The following is a 25,946-nucleotide window of genomic DNA, read 5'->3' as shown; positions in this document are numbered from 1 at the left end:
CAGTGGGTGTGAGGGTGTGAAATAGGAAAGAGATTTCTTTTTTTTTTTTTTTTTTTGGTCTGTGTGATGTTCCTCTGCTTGTACATCAAAGGATTGCTTTAGGTGTCAGTAGCAGTGTGTGTTTCTGTGCTGGGATGTCTTGCAAGTCAGAGTTGATGACTCCACTCTTCAGATGGCTTTACTTGATTTGGCTGTATGGCCTGTCATCCTCCCTCAACTTAATTTGTGCCTGGGTTACTAAGGGAGGTCACCTGCTTTTTCACTAACTCTGCCCTGTGCATAACTCTCTAAATCTTGTGTCTGAGAACTCCACAGCTTTTTTTTCAGGTTATTGATAAAAGCAGTAGGTGTGAGGGCAAAAATTAATGCTGATGGGGCCTCCTACTATATTTTATTAGATCTTAGTTATGTTGAAACTTATGGGCTAGTGTATTATAATTTGATTAATAATCAACTTTCTTTATATTTGTTTCTTCATTAATTTGGGTTGTGATGGCAAGTCAGAAACCCTGTAGAAGTCACAGTGGTTTTGCATCAATGTTTTTCTCTTCTCTTTTTCAAATGAACCTATAGTCTCTTTAACAATATGGAGTCTAACAATCCAATCTTTAGAAACTACCTTACTGCTTCTTTATTCAAAGTAAATGGTGTGGTACTTACAGCTGAAATTGTTGTCAAACTTAAAGGATCGTATGAATCATCCCATCCATCGCTGAAGTTCTCTGAGTGTTCTGATTGCTTTCAAAAATCACTTCTCAGACTTCTTAGCTAGCTCTTCCAAAATCCTTGGATACAAATCATGAGATTCTTGTGATCTCAAGTAATGTCTGATGGCTGCTCGTTTATTGCAGTATTCAGTTACAGTCAAGAAGTCAGATGACATTTTCTGTGCTAAAACAAGTGTGTGTGTGTATATATATATTTAGTGAATGCATCTGCCTTATCTGTGTGATGATTGGCACACTTACAGGTTTTTGTTAAATGTTTGACCTGAACTATTTTTGAAATTTTAAGGACTCCTTTTGCGTGGGGTAAATTTAAAAACCAAACCAACGTTGTATTTTATAAGACTCCTTTCTTCACTTCCCTGAGTTTTTCTGGTTTGGTCCATGAACATTCATTTCAAGAAAGCTGGAGAGGGAGTTTTTACAAGGGCATGTAGTGATAGGACAGGGGGGAATGGCTTCAAACCGAAAAGTTGAGATTAGATACAGAAATTCTTTACTGCGAGGCTGGCGAGACCTTGGAACAGATTGCCCAGAGCAGTTAAGGATACCTCATCCCTGGAGGTGTTCAAGGCCAAGCTGGGGCTTTGAGCAGCTTGGTCTAGTGAACGATTCCCTGCTGATGCTGGGGGGGTTGGACCTAGGTTATCTTGAAGGTCCCTTCCAACCCAAACCATTCTATGATTCTGTATGATTCTAGGATTTTTATTTTGTACTGTCTTCCACTAGGTAGCATTTATGATGAAGAAAGGAAGCTATCTAGGAAAACAGTTCATAAATACCATTTTTATACTTTCTCCCCTGTACTGACTCTTAATTATTAGCTCTTCTGTAACTAGCTTTTAAAAAAACGTAGTGGGAAAAATAATTAGAAAAAGAAAATTTGTAGTGATTTCTGCTGCTGACAGCGTCTTTCCTCAAGCATACGTTGGCCACACAGAAGACTTTCAAAGCAGCTGATGACCTTTTTCCTTCATGTACCCTGAACAGATATCTAAGAAGCTGGGTGTTTAATTTCATAGCCAAATCTGATGATCAGCACCAGATCCTAGCAGAAAACATTTCTTGTGCTTTCTTTTGAAACATTTGCTTCACAAAGTAGTTAGATCTTTTGGCCATCCAGTTATCTGTGACTGAAGAGAGCCACTGCGGTTCTGATAGACTTCTGTCCCCTTCTGGTCACTCATTTCTTTCTAGGTAGTTGTGTCAGCTGCTGGTTGTAACCTAATCAATTGACAGGGGCTGGATCCAGCAGTGTCAAGTTGGTGTGGAAGTGACTTGTTCACTGTATTGAGCATTGAGCAAATTAAGATGAAACAGGTTGGTGAAGGGGAGAAGTAGTGAATAGTTACTTAATCTTGAGCCATATCTTAATAGGTGACGCTGAGATTTGAAGCAGATGAGTGAAGATACTTGAGGTAAGTGGAGACAGACAGCTACATGACTTTTGGCATTGTAGAGAGTCTGTTGCAGCTCTGTGAGGTTTTCTTTTAGGACTTAAAAACAATCTAAATAGCATCTGTTGGAGGGACCTGTGGGCATGCCAGCAAGGAGAAGTGAAGCAAGAGGAGATAGGTGAAGTCAAAAGAAAGGAAAAGGTGGAGTTTGTAGACAGCACAAAGGATTGAGGTTTGCATTCGAAGTAGGAATAAAGCTGCTGTGAACATCCTGCTAATGCATTGTTTCTTCCCTTTGACTGTAAAACATATAGAAGAGGAGGAAGAGGGGATATATATATATAGATATAGATATAGATAGATATATATAGGTGAAAGGAAAAAAAAGAATCCTAGATATCTGATTATATCTGCATTAATGTGTGTTTGTACTGCTCAGAAGCAAAACAGGTAAAGGGATGTAGGGGAGACATAATTTTGGACTTTTTCCAGGCCCATTCAGTAGAAGGTGTGTGGGAAGTTCTGATCAATAGCAAAGGATGCCTTTCATGGTCTCTGAGGGCTGAAGTGAATTTTATTGAGTGACAGCTGCATTAAGGCAAAAAGTATACATGCAGTACACTTTACAGAATGGTCAGCTTTGAGCTAGCAGTAGGAATCTGCAGCTGGTGGGGTATTTCTGTAACAAAACACTTGTCCAGTAGCAGAATCCCTTATCTCACCTGGATAAAACCAAAAATATCTGCCACCAATTTTTTTTTTGAGATGCATGCCTCTTGTTCCCAAACCATACAAATATTTCATTAAAATAATACTGATCCATATTCATTTTTGTTTAATTGGTGAATTGTATAACCAAAAGACAGAATTGAATATATGCAACTTGAGTGTACAAAATTGAATTAAGAATCAGCTTGAAAAGTGTAAGAGGCCCCTGGCATTAGGTAAAAATGATGACATGAGCCATTATAAAGTTATAGCAAGATACTGGAAAATAGAGTTGTAGTTTGCACTGATGCTCTGACAAGCAGTGGTCTCTTAAGTGGAGTATGTTCTTTTCTTTCCACAAGCTGCTGAGTATTCTCTGCTTTGAAATCACTGACTTTACCTCATGCTCTTGATCTGTCCTGTGTGGTCATCATGTGCTAAAGGTAGAAAGAGAGCTAGAAAGATCAGAGCATTTGAAAATTGCATTGTCTGGATTTTGTTTTCAGTTGCATATCAGACTTGTGGTATAACCTCTTCATTAAAAAAAAAATCCTAAACTCAAATACCATATAATGGATGTTAAGCATTAATATCATGTGAGAAAACGCTTTAAGAGTTTGCATGAAATGTACCAAATGAAAAAGCAAGTGTACTACAGTGTGATAGCTATTTATTTTTACTTGTGCTTCTGCCCTGGGTGTTACAAAGGTGGCTGGCTTAGATGATGGTTGTACAGTCACATGAATTTGCTTTTTTGTGACGGTAAAGCCAAGGTCATGTTGCTGTGGGTCCCAGAAAGCTGCAGCTTCTGGACAAATGCTGGTGACTCTTTTGATGTGAGCTGTGCTGTAAGAGCTATTTAATATTGTGGACCTTCCTTCCTTTTGTAGTTTTTAAATTTACTGTCCTAGTTCTATTGTAGACCCTATAATCAAAGGTGCTGAGGGTATTGTGTGTTTGACAATGCCTGCTTATGCTCTGGGGACACTAGGTCTGACAGTCCTAAACAAAATAAGAGGTGAAGGGGATGAGATAAGAACCGTCTAGGCTTCTTGTGAAGACTGGCTGTGGTGTAATGCTTCTTGGTGTTTGCTCTTGGGAGTCATTTGGGGGTACTGGAGGTTTCTGGACAGGGGTTCTTCCTCTCTACTATCTTCCATCATGCTGAGGCTAAACCCAGCATTTCTGAAAGCTGTTTAGTGAACTCATTTACATGTTGTTTAGCTGGCAACTCAGCTCTTGCTGTCCAGACAATTAAAACTGGGATTACCATTCTGAACTGTGTATGGTCTTGTGAACAGTAGAAACATCTGTGCAGTGCAAGGAGTAGCAAAACCGTGTTGGGGCCTCTGGATGCTGCTGTGCTACAAGCACATTATTTGTATACTTTGAGAAGCAGTGAGATGTTTTACCCTTGGAGACCAAAGCTGTCAAAGGTGCAAGGTGAATTTTATCCCTACAGTCCCTCAGGTTCAGCTATTCTGTAATGGAATATAACTGAAACTCTAACAGGCTGAATTCTTTAAAGATTAGGGTCCTTATGGTATCTTTTGTGGATGGGTTTGCAAAAGCTGTTGTTTGTTGGAAGAAGGAAACTGCGAGAAACATCTAGGAGGTTTAATGCTCTGTAAGGTTCTGGTAAAGAGATAAAGTAATTCTTGGTGCAGCGATGAAAGTGTCAGTGCTTACACTTTAAAGCACTGACAATTTCAACTGGTTAGGGGCTGTTTTTCTATGGACTTAAAGGGAAAATGTGTAAAGCCAACTGGCTTCTCATTTGAGCTCTGGAGATTTGGCCACGTCGCTGCAGCTCCACATTGGGACAAAACACTTGAAGTGGCCTGAAATTCAGGGTTTGCTTTTATGGTAGAGGAGGCCCCTAAGCGAGTTGCAGCTTTGAAGAGGGTCCTTAGAGCAGATCTCTTGATACCAAGTACTTCAAATCTCAACCAGTGTTGCCAGGGACAATTATTTTTACCTCTAAGACTTCATTAGTCTTGATTTTTGGAAAATGGATAACAAAACTCCTTAACAGTAGTCTCAGTATTCTGGTCTAGTGACCCCTCCAAAAAAAAAAAAAGCCCCCTCAAAATCCACAAGCTAGGGGATTACCTTTTATTTTATGAGGATTGCTGCAATAAAACAGATGCAACCTATTTGTATGTGCCGAGTTAGAATGCTAATCATAGAACAGTTGGGCAAATAAAATACAGGGCTGCTATGGGAGTTACACTTTCAACTTGTTTACCAAAAAAAGGATTTCTTTTTTTTTTCCTGGATCCCTTCCATTTATTTCTAACAGTTGTCAAACAGGAGAGTGAATTTTCCATGCAGCTTTTGTATGCTTCCATTTATGCTTCTCTCTCCTTACGAGCAGACATTCATCTCTCTCTGGTTTTCCTTCCCACCCCCTACCCTGTTTTCTCTTTAGATCTGTATATATATTCTGTATCTCACCTTCTCATGACTATTTTGGGGAAGGGCTGTACCTACTCTGTATTGCTTGGCAAGTTATTGGCATCCTTAGAACTGATCTGCTTTATATATTTTTGATTTGTTTGTTTGTTTGATGGAGCAGTTGGAGTCATAAAAGCAAACAATTCCTAAGAACCTAAAAGGTAACATAAAAGATGAGTAGCAGTTAATGTGGGCTTTTCATGAGCAAAGGATGCCAAACCAACCTACTTTTCTTCTGAATCTTACATGTACAGAAGAAGTAGTAGTAGATGGATGTGTGTACCTTGACTCTGAAGTTTTCAAACTTATTTTCTCATGAGAAGTCTAGGAAAACAACGGACTACTGGAATTCCCCTGAAAGGCATACAAAATTATTGGATTATTTTGTTTGAGCGTAACAGGAGGTTCAAGAAAAAAATACAGTGAGATATTTCATGGGATTTTGCAGGGCCTTTAAGCAGTCTCACAGGATTCACTGGTTTTTACCAATTTGTTAGCTAAACTTAATGTAGTATCATGAAATGGATCTCCTGATGGTGACTGTGCTTGAAGGATGTGACAAGCTGGCAAGAGTGTGCAGTAACCTTGGACACAGTTCAGCCAGGACAAATGCAGAATATTAGGCTTTGATAAGAGCAATCAGGTGTGTAAGTGGAAAGTGGATGAGGATTGGACAGGCAGCCGCTCTGCAGAGGAGAGTTTGGTACACAAACTGATCATGAGGTTGCAGCATTGCACAACCTGCAAACGTTGTGCTGGGCTGTACAAACAAGTGTGTTGTAAGTCAGACACGAGAAGTCACTGGCATGCTGGGTAGAGCTGAGATAAGCTCCCTTTGCAGAGCCTGGTTTTTGGTACCATACCTGAGAGATTTTTAGGAGTGGGGGGAGAGCTTTCCCAAAGAGAAATAACTTCTTCATCATGATAACCTTTTTGCAACAGCCCCTCACATATTTGAAGGAGATGATGGGAGGATGAGGGAAAGAGAGCAGGGGGGAACTGCACCATTTTCCATGCCCTCTGGGAGCAGAACGAGGAGTGTTTCACCTAAAGTGCACTAAAAGAGATTGAGCTACCTGTTGGAAAGATTTTTCTAAATGCACGAATAGTGAAGGTCTGGAAGAGACTACCTGGGAAAGGTTGTGGAGGGAAGGTTTCTTAATAAGCAGATGTGACGAACATCTCTTGAGTGCAGATGCTGTAGAATTGCAGAGTGACTGTTGTGGAACAGTACATTCTGTTTTTCCTTGAAGCCCTGTTCAGTTCTGTAACCTGAACCATCATAATTGAAAGGCAATAAATGCCCAGAGTGTGTTTATAAAATGCCTAAAGCTTTGGTTCTCTTACACACAAAATCAGGCTTTGAACAAGGTGAAGCACTGTTGGTTATAACAGTGGGACTGGGAGTAGGTGATAGTGGCTTGGTCTTTTGATAGGAAAGTGGCTGGGAAAGTGCATGTGACTGTGGACTGCTGAAACCCACAGCCACTGCATCTGCACTGAAGCACATCCATCTGAGCAGCTTCCACAGGCATCTTGCATCTTGAGCATGGATCTCTGTCCATGTTCTGTTTCATGTCAAGATGCCACATAAGTGCTTGCCACCATCATCCTTCTCTCCCTTCCTGCCCCTGCCCCAGGAAGTGCCTCCCTTCTTTACAAGGAAGTCCAAGCATGAAAGAAGGGAGGAGCAGGACTGTGCCACGTGATGCAGCCTGGATTCTGCTCCAGGTGCACACAGCCAGGTTTGACAATGGTTATGCTTCCTAATGTGTGCAAGCTGAAGCTTTATCTGTAGGTGGATTTGTAACAAACTTCCCATGCTCCTGGTTTTCATTGCCTGTAAAGGTCAGAGTGCTGCTCTGACAGCCATACTGACAGTTTGATTTCTTCAGTTATAGGAAAATATGGGAAAATGCTTCATTTTGGTAATACAAACAACACTGTTTAATTTAATACCACTTAACTTTATAATCAGATGTAGGAATAAGTACTTGACTTCTTCGTGCATCACATTTTATTGCTCAGTTATTTGCTTCCAGAAAGGAAATTTTTGTTAGCAATAACCTACATGAAAAATTGTCACCACTTAATATATTTTGGTAAAAAATATGCTCTGCGTTTTCTCTGCGTTTTGTCAGGGTTTTCTGGTTTTCTCTGTGGGATTAAAATACACATGCTGATTTAAATCTTTGTCTTACCCCCTTCTGTTTCAGTCTTGTTGGTCATCCTGCTTAGGCATGTGTTCTGATTATCTGTGTATCTCTTGCTTCCCAGGAGACAAAGATGGCAGCAAGGTGACTACAGTAGTGGCAACTCCGGGACAAGGTCCGGACCGACCACAAGAAGTTAGCTACACAGACACCAAGGTGATTGGAAATGGATCTTTTGGTGTTGTGTATCAAGCCAAACTCTGTGATTCGGGAGAGCTTGTGGCCATTAAGAAAGTTCTGCAGGATAAAAGATTTAAGGTGAGCCTATGCATAAGTTTGATATTTTCGTGAATGTTATCTCATTTCCCATGTCTTTGATGGCAGTGTTTTTGATTTTCTTAATGTATTTTCGTTGGAGCACATAAATGCACATAAAAATTTTTTAGGACTAAAGATTAAATGGATGGTTTATGATAAAGGGATATAGTTTAACTTGAAAATCAGTGAGTCACTGTTGTTATGATAATTTGGATTAGTGCAAAGCAGGAAGCTAAAAATCCTGATTTGATATTATGCTGATTCCAGGTTGCAGACCAGATTTTTCAGACAGTGAGGTGTGGAAACCAGGGAAAAGCTTGTCTTATGCTTACTGTTTTTCTAGCATAGACTCTTCTCCAGTCATTACTAATTAAATTGCTGGAAGAAACAGAAGTCTTTGGACTTTGTTCTTAGTTGTTGCACCTATAAAGTGAAAGGCTGTATTTGAGTAAATCAGAAAATCCCAAGGCCAAGTACGAAGATAACAAATACTGAGCCCAGGGCAGTTTGGACTGAAGACAAGTTACTTCCCTTTATTATCTGATTTCTGAATGTGTTCTGTCTTGGCTGGTTTTAATAGACTAATGATTCTTCATTCTAAACAAGTAACGTTCCAAAGAGAAATACTTTTATCTGGTAATATTAAACCAAATAAAAGTTAAGGACCATCAGCCACTCATCACTGCTCTTAGTCCTCTGCTTAGTACTTGATGTCCTTGACTGCTTTCCCTTATAATCAAGTGGCCTGCAGATCAACTTGTGTAAGCAGTGCATGATAGCAAAGGTACTGGTTTTAATATTTCTGGAGTTTACGGTAAGACTTCATGCAGAGCTGGCTTCACTGGTAGTATTTGTAATTTGTGTCCTGTTTTGGTAGCAAAATCATTCTTTTGAAGTGTTTTGAAGGAACTGGTGTATGCCTTTTCCTTGAGTCTTGAAATTTAATGCTGTCATCACCACAGGCATCAGCATATCACAGATGCATTAGATATAAAATGGAAGATAAAAGATATATTTAAATTAATGTAATCATGGAGCATTATATACTTCTAATTGAGAAAGGCATGTAAAGTTCTTATATTGTTCTTACATCTGAGTTATTTCTGGACTGTATTATGGGTTGAAGGTAGTTAGTACTTGGGAAGCATGCAATATGATGAAAGAGCATGTTATTTTAGAAGAATGGAAGAGGTAAAACAGAAAAGGAAAAACAGAAGCTCTAGACCTAGCCATGCTTCTTGGTTTCTTCCCATTGCCTAGGTCTAGGGGGAGGGCCAGGATATTTCCCATACCATGTTGTGCTTGGTAGATGTCAGCTGGTGCTTTGGACCAGAATCTTTGATTTTTTTTTTTAGTGTCATAACTCTGGGGTTGTGTAGTGTGTCAAAATGAAAACTTGGCTGAGCATTTTAGTTCCTGACCAGATATTCATAGTTTGGGACATTGTAATTATTTTTTAATGAATCTCTATTGGGCATCTGGAATAAAGTGTAGGGTTTTGGTAGTTGGTTCAGTGACAGTTTGTTATCTGACCTATATATCCTTTTATTTTGGAGTGTTTCTTTAAGTGATTTGAAAAAAATCACATCTCTTGAATACTAGCTCTCTTTTTGTTAAAGCAAAGCAGCTGAACTGAAAAGCTAAGTAGGGTGTTTGCAGTTTGGACCCTGAACTAATGGTGTACGTTTGATGATACAAGCTGAGAACATCCAATATCTGGAGGCTTTAAAACCCCTAAAGAAGGTGTAATTAATGGTTAAGTCCATGTGTAGATTCACAGATACCATTAATTTAAAAGTACTTTTTTAAACTTCATAATTTGCATGGGTCACATCTGCAGCAGTACCCAAGTTATGCGATTTTTCATATTCTTATCCCAAACTTGTGTCCCAACTGCACAGCACCATCTACCTTTGGTCTCAGCTCCCTAGTTTTTCCTGTCATTCATCAGTTTAGTCCTCCCATTTTTTTTCACATTCTGAGCTGGAAGTGTATGTTCTGTTGGCAGGAGATGTAAATTCCTGCAGGCTGAATGAAAGCCTCTGCCTGGAGAGATTTGGAAGCTAGGCACATGTATCTTATATCAAGAATAGCGTACAATTACTTCAGGGTATGCTACTTTTTGGGAATGTCTGTTATAGGTAGTAAATGCTGAACCAGATAAGTCACCAGTTAAACAGGAACTTTTAATGTCTGTTGGCTGCACAGTTTGATTGCAGTGTAGGAGCAGACCAGCTCTGGTGTTCAGAGAGCTGAGCTGTGATGTGTAGCTTGACTGGGCTGTTGCCATCCCTGCTTGGCTGCCTAAGTCCAGATCCAAGGCCTGGTCGGTGGAGTTCCTTAAGAAATCTGCCACTTCCTTCTCATTAATGCACACCTCTGCTTCAGCAATGATTGAAGGGAAGAAACCCAACCCTTCTGTAGACAGCCAAAGGTGACAGTAGCTTGTTTGATTTAAATGAACTTTATCAGTTTCAGAGGGAAGAGAGGGGGCACTTTAGAAATACCTGTCTGCGCTGATCCCAGTGGTGGAGAAAGCAGGAAGAGGAAAGTGATGTATGAAAGTTACTTCCTGAAATCTGAATCATGACCAAAACTTTCAGCTGTAGCTTCTAGCTGGTGCCTACTTATCTCTATGCTTATCTCTCCTGATGTATTTATCTTGGTATGTGCAGTATAATTCCTTTGTCGTGATTTAGCTCTTTAAAAAAATGTTTTTAGAAAAAACAGTAGGAAGTCTTGAAACTTAAAGGGCATGATTCAGAAACTTTAGGAAATCCCTAGAGATTGTAACTTCTAGGCTCTTTCTGCATTTTGTGAATGTGGAGGGAGGTTATTGTGTAGATCTGGAAAATGCACCACAGTTGCCAATTTTAGATCTCTGTCAGGAAGCTGAGATACTTTTGTCCAGGTTTAAAGCTAGCTTGAAAGCTGGAATTACCAGAGGGGGGTTGCCTTTTTTTCTCTTTTTCCATTACTATGACAAGTTTCTGATCAACCTCTGCTCAAGTGGAAGCAGCGTTGGTCCACACCAGAAAGAAGTGAGTGTAAAATCTTTGCTGAATAGTTGAATCTTATAGTTTCTGTGATGATAGTTTGCCATGTTCCTACTTCTTTCTACTCCCTTGTTACAGTTCAGTGGTTCTTCAGTTTGGCAGTGCAGTTCCTGCATGGCTTTGTTTTAAACAGGGTCTCTGAATTGCTCTGGATCTTAAAATGTGTGTGTCTGGAGTTCCGTGTGATGTAGAGCAGTAGTATTGGTATACTAGGGATAGTGGTAAATGGTTGAAGGGAATAAATAAAATCTAGAGAGTTATGCTTAATTTTAGTTTTCATCTGTACCTTCATTAAGCTATTAAGCTAGCTCTCTGTATTAAGTGTGAGGAATTAAGTAATGTAATTTTCGGCAATTACCTGATACTTGAATGAGTAGTTCACAAGCTATGTGCTGTTTTGTCATTAGTCTGTGAACAACTGAATTTGTCTCTAGTTGTTATGGAGGGTCATATTCTTGGGTGTGGTTTGGTTTTTTGGTTTTGTTTTTTGTTTTTTTTTTTAAAGTTTCACAGGGGGTGAGAGATGTTTCTCTTTGAAAAATAGTGTAAGGCCAGCTATTCACAAGCTTTTGGGGCCAAAATCCTTTCAGATGCCAGAATTTCCAAAAGACCATGATTCAGCTTTCATAGATCTGTGTTTCTGCTTCTATCCCACAGACACATAATAATAGGTTCTCATGCAAAGCATCGATAGGTGCAGTTAAATGAGTCACAGCATTTTCAATTATTTTCATCCATGTGTCTGTGCAGGCCTTTAAGTGACACAGCCTAATTGTGATGCTTGAAAAGAAAATACTGGTAGCATAAATTTTCTTGCATTGCTTTTTTTGGCATGTTCATTGGAATATTCTTCAGATTAAGAGTCAGTCATGTTGCTGTCTAATCCTGCAAAAACTAATAATAAGCAAACAGGCATGTTAACCTAAATAGCTATTTTTTGTTATTTCTGTCATTCCATTAACATTTTTAAGAATTTCTATTGGAATGAATGTGTGAATTGTTAGAAATATTTCACAGCTGACTGAGAATATGTAGTTAAATTCTCCATATCGGAATTGCAGTACTTGATGTTTCTGCTTTAGTGCTAGGCTGTTGAAATCTAAATGATGAAGGGAGTTCATACTATTCCTGCACCTTTTCAAACGGTCTAGATTGGGCATCACACTTCTTGTTAATGGCTCACACAGACATGAAGCGTGCAGCAAGAGAAAGCCAAATTCTGTAATGGGAACCATTCATGCCATCCAGTCTGTCAAATCATTCAGGGACTGCCTAGGTTTAGCAATCCAACTGTATGTGCCTTTGGCTTAGTTGCCTGAATAATTTAAATAGGCAGATCTTCTGGAGTGTGAGAGGATGTCAGACTAGAGCCCTGATGGTCCATAAACGTGAAGCCCTGCGTTGGTAAAGCTGAGACCACAGTGCTCTTTCCTATTTGTATTCATGGAAGAAATAGGTGTTATGACTGTTTGAATGTTTGTTGTTTCTTTGTTTTGTTTTTAATATATAAAGTCTTAGTGTTAATTTGAGCCTTAAAACCCAATAAAGCAGCAGGGTGGAAAAATAAGTCTGTGTTGACGTTCTGGTTTCTATCTTTCTCTGCTGGATGTGTGTACTTTTGTGAGCTGCTTGAAATGTTTCTGAAAGAGCAACAGCTTTCCTTCAGTTCCTGCCTCGGATATATCAAACTGCTAAGTATAAAAAGATCCTTTTTCAAAGTAGCCCATATCCACTGTTTGTGTTCACTTAATTACAGCAACTTTGATTGTAGCAGCTCCCATGAAAAATATAAAACCGCAAGGAAGAATTCCTGTTGAAAAATGACTAGATGTTTAGGTTTTTAAGTTCTGGTAACTTTTCAAGAGACTTTTCTTTTTAAAGCATTCAACAATCTAAAGTTGACCCAGTTTTTTTAGTAGGTTGTGTGTCTCTGCTTGTGGTTGGAGGTGTCATTCTGTAAAACATGAATGTTTAAAAAGTGAACCTGTTGATTAATAGTAGATATCTTTTGCTCTGAGAATGTCAGTGGTTAATAGGCCATTGTGAGAATCTGACTTCAAATTGGATTTAATTATTTCCGCTCTTGGCTGACCTTGGCTCTTGGTTATCCATGGCTGGTTAAGATACAGCAGATAATAGCATTATATTGAAAAAAAAGTTCTGTTTTCAGGGAGCTTCAGTCTGTTAAGGTCACTGTTAGTGTAGCGATCAGCTCCTGTTTTGAGGAGGCGTGTACCTAGCAATCTGATTGAAAGAAGAGTTAAAACAAGTCTTATTTGCTGTCTGTAAGCTTGGGCTATAGATAATCATGTCTGTAGACTGACAGACAGGAGTTTGACACCCAGCCTGTTGATATGTGTTGGGGAACCCAGTTGTAAAGCTTTAAGGGAAATGGTATCTCTCTCTCTTCTGTGCAGGTTTGGTTTTCCTTTGCCAAGTTCAGACAGGATGTGTGAACCATCTTGCTTTTTAGTGTTTTAGCAAATCCATTTTCCTATGATTGTAGCTTTGTCATGAGAATGTTAAATGTTCATTTGAAGAGAAGTCATTGTTACTGCTGGATATCTCATAGAACTCTTGACTTCCTTTCTATGTACCTGAGTTGTAGACTCTTTCAAGCACACACTCTAGTGAAGTCACAGAAAGACCTCCAAGACTGAGTCCAACCTTGGACTCATCACCACCTTGTTGACTGCACCATGTCACTAAGTGCCACATCCAACTTTTTCTTGAACACCTTCAGGGGCGGTGACTCCACCACCTCCCTAGGCAGTCCATTCCAACGTTTAAGAAGCCATTCCATGAAGAAATTCCTCCTGATGTCCAGCCTGAACTTCCCCTTGTGAAGCCTGAGGCTATGTCCTCTCATCCTGTCACTAGTTGCCTGGGAGACGAGACTGACCCCTGCTTTGCTGCAACCTCCTTTCAGGTAGTTGTAGAAAGTGATAACATCACCCCTGAGCCTCCTTTTCCTTCCTACTTCACTGCTTTCTAGAGAAGGAATTGAAAGTTATCACAGTGGTTTATGTCAGCATTTAAAGTCTTGAATACAATGTGGAGATTGGATTTGCTCTGATGTATTCGTGATTATCTTTCACTGTGACCTCTTGTCATCTGCACAGGTTTCCTCTGAACTAAGGAGTGCACTTCCTTTGTTAATTTAATCTCTGTGTGAGCTAGCTGAGTTCTCTCATATCTTCACCTAAGGATCATTGAATACTCAAACATTAATATGTAAGGCCTTATCTCAAAAGAATGTTTTTATTTACCCTATCTCAGTTGAGTTGGAAGCACCCATGGGATAAAAAGTCACAAAGGAAAGACATGGGAATGAGAATTAATAACATTTAAACATCTTTCTTTTAAGTCTTTGAGGGCTTGCACATCATAGCTCCCTTAAAGATCTGAGGAACAGTGAACCATTGCTCATGAGACCGTCATGGAGGTGTCACTGTTTAAAGGATGCCTTAATTTTATTGTTAAATAGCTAGAAAGAGCACCCAGAACAGCAGCTCTGTCTTCTGGCTAATGAGATGGCTTGTGTTTGTATCACAAGTAGGAATAAAAGGCTGAAAATATTTTCCAGTGACTAGCAAATATTGTGAACTTTTGTAACACTATCAGTAGAAAGATGATTGAGCCTGATCAAAACTGTCCTTCTCCTCCTAGCTGTTGTCATCTGAGGGTATGCAGTCCCTCTTAAAGACTAGGGCTATCAGATAGGATTTCCAGAATGGCAGATGCCTGGGCATGTGTTCAGGATGTTTTTCCATCTTTTAAACAGCTGGAGGGCTATGTTCGGTTTCAGGGGTTTTTTTTCTAGTCTATGCTTTAACTCTTGTACAGTGGCCAGATTTGTAGCTCTGGTCCAGCTTATCTTAACCGATTATCAGAGACACTTACCCAGATAAAAGCTTTTCTTGCAGCAGGACTTGATCCGGCTGTCTCCTGAACGCTGATTGGAGCCAGTTCTGTCATTGGGCTGTCATTGCAGTTACAGTGCCTCTCTGTTCATAGCACACCGAAAAGTCTGGATAGGTATCTGAGTTCTCACTCACAGCCTTGTATTTAATTCCATTTTCCAATTTTCTCAAACACTTGAGTTTTCATAATGAGTAAAAAATCTGTTTACCCTTGCTTTTGGCAGTCTGTGAAGAAAGCACTGTACTGTTCATTATGTCAGCTGAAACCTCCCTGGACACACTTCTGTGGCCTAGGAGAGATCTAAGAGCATTAAGAAGCATTTTTTTCACTTTATATTATTTTTAAAGTCTAGATAAATAAAATTATTTGTAATTATGGCTGTGCCTGCAGATGTTTTCAAATCTGACAACTGAATTGGATGCGTAATAGCTCTTAGTGCAAAACTGGTCTTTAGTTGGGCACGTGGAGATGGAGTTTGTACTAAGGGCATTGATTTCAATTCTCTCATTATTAGCTGGGGAGTTGGACTGAAAATTAATGTCCAGGGAATGTAGCATCATGCAGCTGCAGTTGACCTAGGGAAGAGGAAGTGCTCATCATCTGGAGACGTGGCTCTGTGTGTGTGTGTGTAGAAACGTGTTTCTTACATGCTAGTAAGGAAATATGCCATAAGGATGTGTTCTTTGAAAAGGGAGGAGTCAAAAGAGCTCTGGAAGGCTTTTTTGCCCTTACCCCGTGGATGTTAGTGTGAGGCCCTTGTGTGGATACATCTCACAGTTCAAGTGGTGCATTTATTTTGAATTTTGAGCTTTTCTTTTTCCATGAGTTTTTCTGTGGTACTCCCTGGACTAGGACCAAAGATAGGATTTTAAAACAAAATACGTGTTTTGTCAATTTTCTCTCTTCTTGTTCGCTTCTAGTATATAACTTGAGACTAAAATTAAACCTGTCCTGTGTGAATCTACTGACCAACAAAAAGAACTGTAAGATAGCTTAAATTAATAAAAAGTCTTTTTTCCCTGCTGGTCCAGATAATTCATATAGCTGCTCTAATAAAATTTAGGAATATATGTATATATATATATATATTCCTAAGTTATCTGGGGACTATTTTTTGAGATAGGAGTTAAATGGATGCTATCTGAAATAATGACATTCAAAGTGGAGATTACAGTTTCAAAGAATTCCAAACCCTTTAAGGTGTAGAAGTGTGTAGTTCAAAGCATATAAAAAATAGTTGTAATTCTGTCACATACTGACCACATACTGTAACTCTGAGAGTGTACTTGAACATGTTGCAGAATTCCTGATAGTAGTCAAATTAAGTTCCAATTTTAAAAGATAATTTCCTTTCCTTTGACTTTTTAACTATGCTGCCTCTAAGTGCCTGAGAAGGACTGGCATACAAAACCAGTAGTTCTGCATGCAGCAGGGATAACTTCTTTATTTTACATTTGTAAATCAGAGTTTTTCTTCTGGGTCACACCTTCTGCTTAGAGGGAGCCTTGTTTATGGCATGGATTTGTAGGTCTGTGTAATGTGTAATGAAGGTAAAAGCTTAAGTCTTCCATTACCATTACCATGGAGACCATATATCTTTGCATCTCCTGAGACTGGCAGATTACAGGCTGATGGAGCAGATTTGGTTTTACTCGTTCTTAGTTTAAAATATTTAATGGCTGACACTCTTAGTGTGGCAATGGAGTAGACTTTCTAAGTGTGCAACTAGATAGAAGTGGAGAATCAAGAGCAGCTCTTTGTTTTGTAAATGCAGCCTGAACTTGGTCATTTAAAAAAAGTCACAGTAAAATTCCTGAAGTCCTTCTGAAGCTCAGGGATTTAATGGTCCACCATGCGTGAGGTTGTATGTAAATTCTAGGCTAGATTTGGTTTTTTTCATATCTCGTAGTTGTAGCTGAGATGAACAGGCAGAGAGTAGGCACATCTTGGGAGCTAGGTAATGCAGCTGCCATGTAGAGCTTGGATATTAAAGAGGATATTGGGTGGAAAGGGTGTCCCGGGAGAAACTTTCTACTCCTGTCTCCCAGTTAGAGAAAAGAGTATTGTGTAGAGTATAAATAGAAGAGTAACTGCTGCTTGATGGGATAAAAATGGTGCTTTTTGAGACTATTTGGATTTTTGTTGCATGCAGTTACTTCAAGGCTCTTTGTTGTACCATTGTGTATTCACTTTTGCAAGTCTCACAGCATGAGATGGTCTGCCTGGCTATGGAAGATTTAGCATAAACAGTTTTTACATCCAGCAACATTACATACCTGTGGCTCTCACTGCTTACCTCATTCTTGCTTGGTTAAATTATCTTTGGTGCAATGTGCCATTCTTAGAGCGTGATTGGAATATATTGTCAAATAATTTGTCTTCAGTTTTCGCCAGTGAAGACAGATTGTTTTGTCTTTAAAATACATGGCTGCTAAACCAGGCGGTAGCAGACTCTGTGTCCTTTCTGAACTCAGTATTTGTTATTCAAATATTCTGCTGCCACAGCTATACACTTGAGGGGAAAGAAGGGCTAACTGATGAAATGCTAGTCACAGAAAGGACAGAAGAGATCCACCTGCTGCTCAACAGAGGCTTCCTGAAGCAAAGAGATCTTTTCATTCATATGTCACCAAGACAGCTGTGCTGTGCCCTCCGGCACTGTCTTGTAGTTCAGCCCTTTTGGTTTTGTTTAAAACCTTGTAATGGAGCTGGCTTTTTTTTTTAATTTATGACTCTTCCTTGAGGAGGGGTGACTCAAATTCAGCAAACAAAATGAGGAAGGTTTAAGTAAATGTGAAAATGGGAATAATTTTTGTTCTTCAGTTGTTTTCTTGAGTAGACCTGACATTTTATAACCAAATAGCATGCTCCTTCTGGGAGTTATTCAAAACTTTGAGAACCATGTAATTGATGATTGTTTTCTTTTGTGCTGAAGGCAGTATGTGCTCTGCCCATTGCTTCTTGGAAAAGTAGTACCAAGACATGGGAAAGTAATAAAAGGAAGCTCTTTTAAATGTTTTGTCAAGCACCTAAAGTGCAGACACAGGGGCATTTCAGACTGTTGGGCATATTCCTGAATTAGCAACGCTGCCGGTTTTTCCTGTGACTTAGATACTTCCTGGTCCCTAGGATAACTGAGGAGGTGAGATGTTTGTGACCAACAAGATTATTTTTAGCCTACACGATGCAAGGAATTATTTTTCTGCTACTTCACTTCACATGTTTTTGAGGAAAGCCTGTTTCGACTTTTTGTTCCACTTTGTTTTTTCCATCACATCTTCTGTTTGCATTATGCAGTGAAATTTGGCATAGAGCACGAAGATTAAATTTAAAGGATAACGTAGACTGAGGTTTTGTTGGATGACCAAACAGTCCTGTATGATCTACTTCAGGAAATAAAACCAAATCTGATTTTAATTTGAGTGGCTTTCTAAGAGTTGTATCGTGTAATAACCCAAAATAAGGAATATTTTTGGAAAGGTAATGAGAAACTTATTCCATTAAGGAAAATTCTAATTACAGTCCTTGATGCTTTGGTGCTGTGTTGGTGCTTGTTTTAAAATATAACAAGTGATGTCAAAAAAGTGGTTGTCATGCATTTGCAATGTTTTTTTGGCCAGGACCAAGGAAGGGACTCACTCTTCTTTAGGGTAAAATGTGAGGTGTGATGTTTATCATATTTTTAAATATATGTTACAAACTTTTAACTAAGGAGAACGCAGTCAGCACTCTTCAGGGTGGGTTTTTGTTTATGTAGTGCCTAATATAGTGGGATGAGTAATGGAGGCTCTTATATGTGTCATGATGCAAATAACCAGACTACATGCATCTGTATCTATGTTCTGTAGTTATTCTAAGATTTAAAGACAGGTCTAATTGTTACAGATCCAACAAAGGTGCTCATTTCACTTCTTCGTTTGTGCTGTTCCTTTGAAAGCCCAGCCATGGTGATTAAACTGCATCATTTCTGAGCTAACTAGTCAAAATACAAACATCCAGTCTGAATCATTGACTGCATATGGAAAACAACAACTGAATCTGTTTGGGGTTTGTTTTTTTTTTTTAATTCAAAAAGCACTCTGTCACAGAAAGCTAGAGTGTATTTTCCTCCTTGTTCCGCCCCCAAGCTTTATCAAATGATGAAGACAGAATATGTAACTTAACATCTTTTAAAGATTCATCCACTTATGTTTCTTCATTCAGAGATTCATCCAAGGATCTGCTTATCAGACTGAGTTTACAAGCCCTTTTGTAATTCATCTTACTTTAATCACACCAGCCACGAGTCATAAAGGTTGTACCAAGTTTTTTGGGCTTGAAAACAGGCATTTCAGTTATACCAGATGAGTATAACAGTGCAAGCATGTTGATTGATTATAAATGAAATAATTTGTTGCAGTCTACTTAGTCCGTGAAATGGGACACTGCAACTTAGATATCTGAGTGTTGAGGTGGGACATGCATATTTCTTGCTGTGCTGCCCACCAGTTGCATTGATCTGCTGCAAGTGGACAGAATAAGATTTTTTTCCCTTCTTCTCCCCCCCCCCCCTTTTTAAGTAGAAGTTCATAGTGAATGTTGATGTTGCCTGTGGGCACTCTAGTGGGAAAGTTCAGGTTTGCTGTTCAGTAATAGAGGAAACGTTACAGATGTGTTGCTTACTAACATGGGAATTAGTAGTAAGTGTGCAAGTGTGAAAATGAGGACTTTGCAGTTTGCTGCTCCAAAAGGTAATGCATGGGCTAGGGAACATTAGGAGGATTTAATTCAGTGTCTTGCATGGATAGACTTGCATTTTCTCATGTTGAGCAACTTTGTAAGCCCATTTCAGATGAAGTCTGGCAGGGAGTAACAGGATGTAGAGCTGGAGATCTAAGGTGAGCACAGATTTCTGAAGAATTTTTAAGAATGAGGATAAATACTTTTTTCTTTGTGGTGCTCTGCTGAACATACTTTATAAATAGTGAGCAATTCTGAGTTATAAAATTAGAAGGTGGTAAGAGCTGATAATTTTTAGTTGAGGCAATAATATTAGGAGCTCTGTAGTTTTTAAAAAATTGGTGTTATATTCTTTCTAGGTTAAATTCTTCTGTTAGTGCAACATCATAGTAACTTGTACTAGAATTGCCTGTCTGAGACCTGAGCTTCCTTGATTATACTGGGTTTATTAACAGTATCTATTTGTCATTTAAATACCTGCAAAAGCAGCAGCATGAAAACATATGAAGTACAAATGCTCTTCCCCCAGTGTGTTGGAAACCACAGCAGATGATTGGAGTCAGTTTGAAGAGCCAAAGCAAATACTCAAGAACTTGGTACAATGCACACTTCTTTTTTTTTTCACTATGTCAACATAACTTGGAAAGGGCAAAAAAGGACATTGTTTGCAGGTAGTATACTGGATTTCCTGGTAGGCAAAGAGTCTGTTTCTGTAGCTGCTTAACAGGCATAAAGGTTATCTACTTTCATGTAGGGCTAACAGATCTAGTAGGACAAGAAAGTAGTATGAGACATAGAAAAACTAGGGCATGTTGAGGGTTGCCTGGAGTGTTGAAGGCATAACAGAGTCAGGGTATTCATTGAACAATTTCTGTGGCAGCATGAAGGCCATCAATTAGCAGGATGGATAAACAGTGCAGGGACTCTTGTTTGGATTTAACCTGATGAATATCTCTTGGAAAGAGTCTGCCTTGCTAGTGGGAACAGCCTGTTCCCAGTGCAAAAGCACAACGCTCTGTGCAGGTGGTAGTAGAAAGTCCTTTCCTGGTGGAGCACCGAGCTGTGGCATCCTGTCCTACTGGCTCATCTGCATGGATCTGCTTGCAGGTAGTAGTTCTGTAGGTGACTTCTTGAGTAGATAATGAACTTTAAAAAGATAAATTTTTCTGAAACCCTTCTGAATTCAGCTGTCCAACTAAACACTGTAGGAAGTTTTAATTGATTCACCTTTAAAATTTATTTGAATTATCCTGAGCGTAAATATAGCTCAAGATACAGTGATTCTGTCTTAACCTAACCTTGTGTGCAGACTGTGTAGGGTGTGATACTGCTTTGCTTCCATAAGTGAGGCAGGCAGTACCACATCTTCAGCAGGCAATAATCTTCCTTATTTCATACTGTTGTGATTTTGAATGCAAAAGGGTCTCAGCACCCTTTGTATAACATTTGATTTGAAGAAAATGTGGAAAAGAAATTTTCACTGGTCAGGAGCGGCACAAGGAAGATGAATTCACAGAATGACAAAATGGGTTAAGGTTGGAAGGGACCACAGTGGGTCATCTGGTCCAACCTCCCTGCTCAAGCAGGGTCATCCTAGAGCATATGGCACAGGATTGCTTCCAGATTGTTCTTGAATATCTCCAGTGAGGGAGACTCCACACCCTCTCGGGACAATCTGTACCAGTGCTCAGTCACCTGCACAGTGAAGAAGTTCTTCCTCGTGTTCAGGAGGAACTTCCTGTGCATCAGTTTCTGCCTGTTGCCTCTTGTCCCATTGCTTGGCACCACCAAGAAGAGCCTGGCTCCATCCTCTGGGCACCCTCCCTTCAGATACTTAGAGATGTTTATGAGATTCCCTCTCAGACGTCTCTTCTTGAGGCTGAACAGGCCCAGCTCCTTCAGCCATTCCTTCTAAAAGAGAGGCTCCGTCCCTTAACCATCTTTGTAACCCTCTGCTGGACCCGCTTCAGGAGCTCCACGTCTCTCTTGTACTCAGGAGCCCAGAACTGGACACAGCACTCCAGATATGGCCTCACTGGGACTGAGTAGAGGAGCAGGATCGTTACTCAGCTCCAGGTCATCCCCACAGCGTGTCTGTTCTGCACGATGTGTTCAGTGGGAGACCTCCTTAAACTGTGGAAAATAAGATCTTGTAATGGGAAGTATATGGCAAGGTCAGTGAAAGGTTTTGCAACTTGTTTATTATTAACAGTGGATGTTTTAATGAATTAGTTTACGAGAATCTCCTTAGGTACTGTATGTTAAAGACAGAAGAATGTGTAATCCACTGAAAAGGTGGTAGGTGGTGTAGGAAACGCTTTCTGACATAATTTGTGATTGATTTGCATTGAATCTCATGTTCTACAAATGCATTTTTGAAAACAACTTTTAAGTTCAGTAAAGAGAGGTTGAATGTCCATATCTTTGGGTTTTAGAGTCCCAGGTGACTAGGAATGAAGCTTTTTTGAGCCTTCTGGGCAAGGTGAATGGCTGCTGACAAACTGTTGGATGATGTGGTCATCAATCAAAGATGATTAGTCTGATCAAGTCATCTTTGTTCCCTCAGTTCCTTGTTTTTATGAGTTCTCTTCTGTTTACTTGTTACAGGGTTATGTGCAAGTTCTTATTTTATTCTGGACGCAAAGTGAAAGCCAGGATGCTCCCAAAGCTACCCCTCTCTTATCCAGTGGCAGTGTTGCTACTGCCCAAGTTCTGAACTACAGCTTTTTGTTTTTCCTTTCCTGAGAACTTGCTGGTCTCATATCAACTCTGTAGTAGTGCCTGACAGTGAGGACAGTGAGTGGGTGCTTGAGAGTTGAAATGAGAGGAATTGCGGGCAGTAGCAAATGGGATGGCTGATGCACTTGCTGCTCCTGCCATAAAAAAAACTTCAATGTGGTTGTGGATCAGCTCTGGAAGCAACACAATTTGCAACCTATGTGTTGAACTCGATTCCTGTGAAGTTCTGTGCTTTGGTTGGCAAGCTGGTGTATCAGGCAGTGTCTGATATTGGAGCCCCCCAGGTATCCTGGCTGCAGGGACAGCAGCACCTGGGAGGAGAAGGGGTAGTGGGCAGCTGTGTGTAGAAGGCTCCTTCTGTCCTATGAGTTTAAGCTGCAGCTGTTCATGAATCAAGGCCTCATTGCAACATATTCCTAAGATTATTGATTGTGATATTTAATGCTAGGGTGGGCTTAAATTCTGAGCTATCTTATCCCAGTCAGCAAAGGGAGTAATTGAATCGATAATGTTCCTAAATTTAGGTTCACAAGTCCGTGGGACCTGATGAAATGCATCCACAGGTCTTGAGGGAGCTGATGAAGGAGGTGGTTAAGCCACTGTCCATCGTATTTGAGAAGTTGTGGCCATCTAGTGAAGTCCCTACTGACTGGAAAAGGGGAAACATAACTCTTGTTTTCAAAAAGGAAAATAAGGAAGACCTGGGGAACTACAGTTTGTCTCATGTTGGTGCCTGGCAAGATCATGGAGCAGATCCTTCTGAAAGTTATGCTAAGGCACATGAAAAATAAGGAGGGGATTGGTGACAGCCAACATGACTTTAGTAAGGGCAAATCAGGGCTGACATATTTGGTGACCTTCTGTGACAGGGTTACAGTCGTGGTGGATGAAGGAAGAACAGCTGGTATCATCTACCTGGACTTGTGCAAAGTATTTGACACTGTCCCACATGATATCCTTGCCTCTAAACTGGAGAGACATGGTTTTGATGGATGGACCACTTGGTGGATAAGGAGTTGGCTGGATGGTCACACCCAAAAAGTTGCAGTCAGTGGCTTGATGTCCAAGTGGAGACCAGTGACAAGTGGCATTCTTCAGGGCTCGGTATTGGGACCAGCACTGTTTAATGTCTTTGGTGGCAGGGATGGTGAGATTTAGTGCATCCTCAGCACATTTGCTGACAACACCAAGCTGTGTGGTGTGGTCGTCACGCTGTAGGGAACTGATGCCATCCAGAGGGACCTTGCCAGGCTTGAGGTGGGCCTGTACCTCATGATGTTCATGATGTTCAATAGAGCCAAGAGCAAGGTCCTGTACCTGGACCCCAAGCACAAATACAGGCTGGAAAGAGAATGGTTTGAGAACAGTCCTGAAGAGAAGGACTTGGGGGTGCTGGTGAATGAGAAGCTTGACATGACCCAGCAACGTGTGCTTTCAGCCCAGAAAACCAAATGTATCCTTGGTTGCATCAAAAGCAGCATGGACAGCAGGTCATGGGAGGGGATTCTTTCCCTCTACTCTGCCCTCATGAGACCTCACCTGGAGTTCTACCAGGCTTGGGGCCACCGACATAAGAAGAACATGGACCTGTTGGAGTGAGTCCTGAAGAGGGTGATGAAGGTGATTAGGAACTGGAGCAACTCTGCTATGAAGACAGGCTGAGAGAGTTGTGGCTGTTCAGCCTGGAGAAGAGAAGGCTTCAGGGAGACCCTAAAGCAGCTTACCAGTACCTAAAGGGGGCTGCAATTGAGCTGGAGAGGGACTTTGTAAAAAGGCATGCAGCAATAGGACAAAGGGGAATGAATGGCTTTAAACTGAAGGAGAAGAGGTTTAGATTAGATGTTAGGAAGAAGTTCATCACTGTGCAAGTGGGCTGACAGTGGAACAGGCTACCCAGAGAAGTTGTGGGTGCCTCATCCCTGAAAGTGTTCAAGGCTGGATTGGATGGGGCTTTGAGGAACCTGGCCTAGTGGATAGTGTCTCTGCCCATGGTGGAGGAGTTGGACCTAGATGATCTTGAAGGTCCCTTCCAACCCAAAGCACATACTGATGGAAGAAGGAGCAGGCTTCATGGGAGTTAGCTTGCCCCTGCCTTGTGTTGGTCTGTCTGAAGCTGGTGCTTGGGAAACTGAAACTGGAAGCCCATGAGGTGGTAGTGTAGCCTTTTGAAATTTGCTGAAAGTGTGCCACTTGAAATTCATGGTGCTCACTTGACATATGAAATCATTTCTTTCTGCATCATTCTTTCTTTTGGAGATCTCTGTTCCTTTTTAGTGTGACTAAGTGGTGAATCTAACCATAGTACTGTGTCTACTTTTAAAGTTGTCATTAAAAACCACACCTTGTTATGCATACAGTTGCTAAAACTTGCTCTTCTCTGCACTCTTTCTTTTGGGGCAATTTAGGCTATAAGTGAATGTGAAGATTTCCTAATCATTTCATTGCTGTGACACCCTTTTGCCTAAGGAGATGATTTCTCGAAAAATGGGACAGTGTTTGAAAAGCACTAGTGCTGACTAAGAAAAAAACCCTCGAGCAAGAAGTCTGATAACCTGTTTTATCAAACTTGGAATGCTAATTCTTCTAGTAACTTATAGTGCATTTGTACTTTGACGTAGTTGGCTTTCCCTTTCCAAGTGTATGATAGATTGCTTGTGTCTAACAAAGGTCAGCTGGTGAAATTATTGTGCAGCTCTGGGAAGAATGTGCTACTGTCTTTTAATATGAAGACAGTGTTTGTGGAAGCTTAATTTTTTTTTTTAATATATAAAACTGAATGAGTGTTAGTTGTTCTTACACAAGTGTGGCTATCATCTGAAATTTGGTAGAGTAGTTTTTATCTTAGACCTGGTATTCACATGTTGTGGTTTTATTAGTTACAGTGGTAGCTAATACATTCTGTTATCTGCTCATGACAACCTTGCCAAACCAGGGGGTGGGGAATCCAATATGGATTTAATGAGAAAGGCTTATTGTATATGTGTATAACGTAAGGAGTATAAGTTCCAATTTTAACTTTACTGCTGGAGTTGAACCAATTTCTTCTCCCATTCCCCCACCCTCAGAGGAGGAGCTACTCAGTCTTCCTCTGAATTCGGCAGGGAATGCTTAACCTTTTAAAAGCTTAGTTATCTGGGAGCTCATTATTAAGACTTGTACTTATTGAAAATTTAATTCTGCTTGGCAAATAATCATCTGCAGGCAGCTAATTCCACTTGCCAGTTCCAATCCCCTTTTGCTCCCTGCTAAGTCTTCACCTGTCATTTTCCTTTCTTGTGTCCTCCTAATTTGAATATTGCCTCTTAGGTCTGAGGGAGTCATTTAGATTGAAATAAAAGCCCCTCATGACTTGTAACATCAGGCGTCTTCATGTCATGTAGAAATAGTCGTGAGACAAAGGAAAAATAAACATCGGAAGCAACCTGTTCCCTAAATAAATATTTTTTTTGAGGGGGAGGAGAAATTGTTTTTGTTTATCAAGTCCTTTGGAATCTGTTTGCACGAAACATCTGCTACATCATATGTAAGAAGAGAAGGTCAAGAGTAATAAAACATTTCATTAATGTTTAATAACATAGTGATTAGGAACCCAGCAAATGACTTATGCCCGTGGGAGATTGGAACTTATTTGATTAATAGATTAATTGCAACCTGTTCTGGTTGTGATTGCAGGTGTAAGGTTCCACGAATGTTGCAAAGTCCCTGAGGACTGATGTTACAGGCACTTTAAGACTTACTTTCTTTTTCTTC

General features: G+C 40.1%; 1 protein-coding gene across 2 annotated transcripts in view; it reads left to right on the top strand.

Moving 5' to 3' along the window:
- The window catches only part of GSK3B (glycogen synthase kinase 3 beta), a 155,257-nt gene that overhangs the window by 49,924 nt on the left and 79,387 nt on the right, over positions 1–25,946 (top strand). For both annotated transcript variants that reach the window (XM_064644465.1, XM_064644464.1), the window contains exon 2: positions 7,565–7,758. In XM_064644465.1, the coding sequence (XP_064500535.1) occupies positions 7,565–7,758 (194 nt within the window). The remainder of the gene's footprint in view (positions 1–7,564; positions 7,759–25,946) is intronic.

The sequence above is a fragment of the Pseudopipra pipra genome, chromosome 2 (genome assembly GCF_036250125.1).
Source record: "Pseudopipra pipra isolate bDixPip1 chromosome 2, bDixPip1.hap1, whole genome shotgun sequence".
NCBI lineage: Eukaryota > Metazoa > Chordata > Aves > Passeriformes > Pipridae > Pseudopipra > Pseudopipra pipra.
The sequence above is the reverse complement of the archived record's forward strand: the minus strand, read 5'-3'. Positions and strand labels throughout refer to the sequence as shown.